Source organism: Dicentrarchus labrax, unplaced genomic scaffold, assembly GCF_905237075.1.
Source record: "Dicentrarchus labrax unplaced genomic scaffold, dlabrax2021, whole genome shotgun sequence".
Taxonomy (NCBI): Eukaryota; Metazoa; Chordata; class Actinopteri; family Moronidae; genus Dicentrarchus; species Dicentrarchus labrax.
The window spans coordinates 19,069,920-19,076,160 of NW_026136705.1; the positions used below are offsets into that span (position 1 = coordinate 19,069,920).

General features: G+C 41.0%; 1 protein-coding gene across 1 annotated transcript; it reads right to left on the minus strand.

The window, feature by feature from the left end:
• Positions 1–2,233: 2,233 nt before the first annotated feature.
• Positions 2,234–5,633, minus strand: LOC127363812 (coiled-coil domain-containing protein 42 homolog). The gene is made up of 7 exons (XM_051400739.1): positions 5,447–5,633; positions 5,244–5,349; positions 4,381–4,473; positions 4,075–4,266; positions 2,881–3,102; positions 2,613–2,771; positions 2,234–2,526 (listed from the first exon to the last, which is right to left on the minus strand). The coding sequence occupies exons 1-7, from the start codon at positions 5,467–5,469 to the stop codon at positions 2,383–2,385; spliced, it is 939 nt and encodes a 312-aa protein (XP_051256699.1). The 5' UTR covers positions 5,470–5,633; the 3' UTR covers positions 2,234–2,382.
• Between the last annotated feature and the right edge of the window lie 608 nt (positions 5,634–6,241).

Here is a 6,241-nt window from a genome sequence, read left to right on the forward strand (position 1 = left end):
GTGTGGGTGTTTTTCCACCGAGCCGAGCTGCACTGGAAAGTTCCCATCTCAAGTGTACATGCATACGCAACGGAGCGCTCTCCATATATAACACAGGAAGAACACCATCGAGTGATGCTTGGCAGCCTGAGAGCACAAACTGTTTGTATCAGGACTGTCTGTGTGGTTAAAGTCAATGCTGTACACACTGCAAATAATGAAACCAGAGACAGTTCAAATACAGGACTGATAATTCTGGCACTGAAGACGAGGAAACAAGTGGAAAGGGTCTGACATGAAAAATACTTTTAATTAATTTTTCATTTTAATCAATTTTCAGTTCTCAACTAAATGGCAGCATTTGTTGCATTATAAATCCAACATTTCTTAAGACAAACTGAGAAACTGAATTATTTAGCCGGTTCGTCAGTTTTCATCCACATCAAACATGTATAAGGTGTGCTGTGTTATGTAAAGAAAAACCTTATATTAGCGAGAATTAATTCCTTCTGGTATGCTCCAAAACATTTAAAAGCTGTCAGGTCAGGTTTCTTTTTTCTGTTTTTGGCCTCATAATATGGAGGATCGAAACTGCCAAGACCAAAAATAAATAAATGAATATACTATTAAATGCACCAAAACTATGAAAATAATTAATTCATATTGGTTAATTCGCCTATTTCTTTAGTTGATTCATTTTTAAACGAATTACTTATTGGGGTGCCCTGGTAGCTCATCTGGTAGAACTGGCCCCCTATGTACCAAGATTGAGTCCTTTCTGCAGCGGACGTGGGTTCGACTCCGACCTGTGGCCCTCTGTTGGGTGTCATCCGCTCTCTCTCTCCCCCCTTTTCCTGTCACTCTACAGCTGTCACCACCATTAAAGGCAATGGAAGCCCCCAAAATTTAATAATACATATTTATTTATTTTCTTATTGCATTACATTTCCCCAAACATAGTTAATTGTGTTTTATTTTTGTTTTTTTAGATCATTATGCAAAAGAGACAGCTGTCATTCAAAGTGTGTCATGGGGTCAGCCTTTCGTCTATTGGTTGACTGACGTCACAGTGCATAGACACACACCAGTGGTCAATATATGGAGACATTTTTTTTGCTCTGCCTCAGAAACAGCTACCTGCTGCTAACTGTAGCACCTGTTTGCTAGTTAGGTCAATTAACTGTACAGCTAGTGGCCTTATTAGCCAGCTGACTCTGCCCGCACTGGGAGCTTGGTCCACCGGGAGAGTACCCACCTGCACCCGCCATATCTTTGTCTTCCCATGAGTCCCAGTCCTGGTTGGAGCTGCTTTAAAACCGGCATCCATCTGTCTCAGAGGTTCCTTGGAGGCTGCTGAGCCCGGTTTCTGGTGGTCACTCACTTCTTCAACTACTATTTAGTAGTCTTGTGTCTACAGAATTTTTTAACTTTTGTGAGCAATGTTTAATTTCTGGATACTGTGTCACTGCAGACAATATCAAACTAATCCTAAAAGATTTTCTTTATAATTTCAAACCAATGGATATCCTCACAAATGTCTGGCACTTTAGATAGGACTGCATGGACAGTACAGACCTAAATGACTGACATCTCTTTGACTCTGAACTTTGTTGCATCTGTTATGCACCTTTATATATCTTGTTAGTACGTGGAATTTAATGACCTCAGACTCAACTTTAAACTGAAAACAGGTCAGCTCGGCCAAGGTGTTTTATTTCAGTGGCCATAGGGTGGCAGTACAGCACCTTCTGTTCCGAATGATCAATTATCTACATTATATCACATTCATTTGGCAGTCATGTGGAGAGGAGGAGATGGGGACTGAACCACCAACAGCATAAGATATCTGATAATGCTTCTAGATTCGACAGTATATTTATCAAGTTAAACCAAGTCAACTTAAAATGACTATATCAGAGCCCCTGCTGAACATATTATCAAGCCCTGATAATTACAATGAGCTAAATGAATACTACTGATAAATGAATGAATTAATGAATACTACTGACCACTCACTAAACAAGTAAATTAATAGATATTGGTAGATTATTAGCAGACCTCCCAGCATGCACTAGATTTAGGTTTAGTTTCAATACAGTACATTGAGGAGATGTCCTTGTATCTTAAGTTAGTCAGATAGGTCTTGTTTTTTCTAAATTAATTTCCCACTTCTGGAACAAGAATGGCAGCTGATTTTACACTTTACCAGGATACTTTTAATTACTAACAGAATAGACATACAGATAACACTGAATAGGATTGCACTCACACAGTTTATTGAAGATTACTGTCTTCAAATTTTCCATTAACTCACACTTTTACATTAAAACAACTAGTGAACAAATTTTAAGTTCACCATTCAATGGTAGTTTGGTGAATTCAGTTTTTAAGCAGCATGGAAGCTTAATCTTTCTTACAGTTAGGTGTGGTGGACTTTTTGGGTTTGTCTCTTTTCTGTTCTCTTCTCTTCGGTCCATTGTTGTGTCTCTGCGTGGGAGTTTGATGCTGTTTCACTATGTCATCGTGGTCCTGGATAAACAACTTGACCTGAGAAGACAGTAGGAAACAGTAAGCTGATCGTTTTCTGCTGCTCTGGTTGTTTGTCTCCCTCTCTGCTCGGTCAGGGTACGTACCTTGTCCAGCTGTTTCTCTGTGTCATTCATATCCACACCTTCCTCTCCTTCTACATTTTCGCCTGTCATTTCATAGAGATTGAGAGTTGCCATCTTAATCTGTCCCAGCAGGAGTGTTTTCTTTGCTGCGGTTTCCTGAATGTGGTTCCACTTCCTTTCCTGTGTGTAGACAGGGACAAAACCTAATGTCAGAAGATGGTGGTTCAATCTTTTGGCAACATTTGATCTGATGTTCTGATGCCGGATTTTTACTCCTGGAGTCTCGTACCCATGTCAGAGCTTTAGAGCATTTCTTCTCTAGTTCTGTCTGGAGCTGGGACAGCTGGTTGTTCTTGTGCAGCCGCAGCAGGTGATGCTGGTCCTGCAGTGTCAGCAGAGTTCTCCTCTGCTGGTTGGCCTGCTCCTGCGCCTCACTGTCCCTCTGATAGAGCTGGTCTCTAAAGTGGAGAAGACTCTCCAATTGACCCGTGAGCTGCTGCACATCTTCAAACTGTAAACACACACACACACACACACACACACACACACACAAATTAAAGGTGTAGCCCCAAAATTGAACTCCTTCTCTACTCAAAACATGTCATGGTTTGTTATAGTGGTTTATGGAGGAGGTCAGCCACCTCTAACCTGACTGCACCAGTTGGCAGATCATTTAGGAAATGGTCATTGGAAACTTTTTGGAAAAGGGCAGACACTTTCAAAAAATATTTGGCAGGTTATTGGGTGAACATCTGTCTATCATCATCTATCACGGGCGAACTTCAACACATCGGATCAGTAAGTCGGGAGAAGAGTGACAACATCTTTTCCATCAAGAAAAGCCTTCAGTGCTTTCAATTAAGAAATACATTCCAGTTCTGATATAAGAGATGCTAACAGCGTCTAATCTTTAGTAGCTGCTATTGTTGTTTGTGAGCGAACTGTCTCTTCTCACACACACACACACACACCTAGGGTTAAACCACGACTGTAGCTCATACAGTAGCTGCCTGCAAGGAAGCTGATTGGTCTGGCACTGTGGTGCGGCAAGATGGATTCTCGCATGATATTGTGATTTTGTGATCTCGTGAGTCCAAGGTTAGGCCACCTTGCCTGAAACAAAGACCACCCCTCCTATCATTATACCAATTATTGCACTTAAATAAAACATTGACCTCTAGGGAGGAAAAGCCAGAGGCACTATTTCACACAGCAATGCCATATATTTAATGAGTTACTGTGCCCTCTGTTTAGGCCATCATCAAGAGAGATTTTTTTATTTCCAGGGGTCGAAAGGAGCTTTGGACCCTCGGTCCAGTTTTTTGTTACAAAATACTTGCTTTATGGAGGATTTGTGTGGAGAAACCTGTAGAGCACATTACGCTTCCAGAGAGTTTTCTGTAATAGTATGGGAACTACAGGAGTTGACATGTTAGTAAAAAGATAAATATATTTTACAATTTAGAATTTAGATTACTAGTACCTTAGTCATTTTGACGACCCTCTCCATGAAGTCCTGATACACAGCGTGTCCCTGCAGCTGATGCTCTAGCTCCTGTTTCCTCCCCATCAGTTCAGCATACTCCTCCTTCAGCCTTTTAATCTCTGCCTCATTCTGAAGTCGCTCTTTCCTCTCCCTCTCTGCTTTCTCAATAGCTTGATGAGCACCTTCCCTCTGCGCAGATGGGAGTTATGGGGGTTTATTTAGGCTCTTGCTATCCAGTGAAACTTAAATCCACCGTGTACAGTCCAAAGCAAGAGTTGTGTGTGAAATGGTCCCCTACCGTACCTTGAGAAAGAAGTCAAAGCTCAAGTATAAGTCCTCCACTTCCTTAATCTTCTTGTTCAACTCAGCTTTGCACTCGTTCAAACTCTTCAATACCTACATGAAAACGCACACAGTAATATTTATGATGCATGGTCAGTGGACATTAAGAAAGGAAGGTCGATGGTGGGTAACTGCTGGATTAATTCAGCCAAAGGATCCCTGCTGATGTTCGGAAACATCTCTTTCCAATGACGAAAGTTGAATGAAGTTGTTCTCTAGGATAGACCTGTGTGGGGAGAAGATGTGCTTCAAAGCAATGTGTTAAGGGCTTGTTTAAGGAAGTTGGTCAAGGACACTGATCAAACAGTGGAATTTTGTGGAAGTATGGAATAAAAAAAACAAAGGGGATTTAAATATAGTTTGAAAATCTAAAAACACAACACCTCACTCTTACCAGTAAGTTGGGCAGTAGTGTAGTGGTGGCTGAACTAGTGGGTACACTTGTAATTTATGCCCCAAATTCTTTAAACGGCCCATCCAGCAAACCATAAACACCCTACTCTTGCATATTTAGCTCACCAAAAAAATGTGCAGGCAGTATTTGCACATTGCCTCTTATCTTCTGCAGCTTGATTTCAGGCAGTAAGGATCATTATGAAATTAACATCAGCCACAGAAGAGGTGCAGATTTTCCAATCAATACTGGCCCATAGACTGCAGGGTGAGACAACTACATAATGCATTTTGAGTGAAGTAAGCATGCCTTCGCCATCCTAGTAAAGCAAAAAACCCAGCTGGAAGATCACTACTGAATTATGGACATTAGAGGAAGATTAGAAGCGGGTATACCCAATGCCGACTGACATATAAGTGCACTAGCTCACCTGTTCGCGCTCCTCCTTTTTTGCAATACAGTTTTCCTCCTGCTTGCGTTTCCTCTGTATATCAAATATGGTATCAGTACAGCCTCCTGTCTTCACAGACGAACCTCTGTTCACACACAAGCAGGGTAGAAAGTTACTGACACCGATCGCTCAGTCATTTTAGCACGGTGGATGGGGGGGGGTCCACTTCACCCCAAACTCACCGCGGGTTGGTGCTACACTCCATCACTCTCTGTGCTCCTGTTTAAGATTGTTAAAGTTAAAACGATGCCCAAAACTTCCAGCTCTTCCTCGCGTTGTTTAACGTTTGTTTTAAAATCTATCCGTGGTCTCCAGTGTTCCTCCTCCCTCCCACTTCTCTCTCTCTCTCTCTCTCGCTCTCTCGTTTCTATGGTAACACAAACCAGGAACTTTTAAAAGGCACAATCCGGAATTTCTGTGCAACTTTCAACAACTTTCAAAACAAAGATTTTTCCGTTTTTATTTAAATGTTCCATGTGTGAGATTATGAATATTGGAGATTCTGATACATTTTTATTGACAATTTACATAAATGCGTTTTATGTGTCGGGTTTCAGGTCGGATTTTCCGCGAAAATTCAACGGATGTGACGTTTTTCGCACGCTCCCTCCGCGTCCCTGCAGCGTCCAACAAGAGCTAATGTTGGCTTATAAATCCGCTAACGTGTCCACTAACAGGCAACACAAAGAGAGTAGAGTTAAAGGTAACATTACTGCAAAGCCTGTGAAATCTATTTTATTTAATTAAAAAAAAATTGTTTTCATATATTGAGTAACTTCCTGTTTAGATGTTGCCTAGCAACACAAGCAGAGAATCGTGCAGCATAACAGCTTGTGTATTATTCATGGTTGTATTAAGGATAATGCCTTCATATATTTTCTTTTACTTACCTGTGGTGGGTGGGAGCATTCTCATCAACATATGTAGGGTAGGATTTATAGAAAAAAAAAAAAAAAAAAAAAAATATTTATATATAT

What these genes read in the sequence shown, in the direction of transcription:
- LOC127363812 (XM_051400739.1), bottom strand. Translation starts at nt 5,469, where the DNA reads ATGGAGTGTAGCACCAACCCGCG. An exon ending in GCTTTGACTTCTTTCTCAAG is followed by an intron (nt 4,267 to 4,380) that starts GTACGGTAGGGG and finishes CCATCTGCGCAG; the next exon opens with AGGGAAGGTGCTCATCAAGC. An exon ending in GGGTCGTCAAAATGACTAAG is followed by an intron (nt 3,103 to 4,074) that starts GTACTAGTAATC and finishes GTGTGTTTACAG; the next exon opens with TTTGAAGATGTGCAGCAGCT.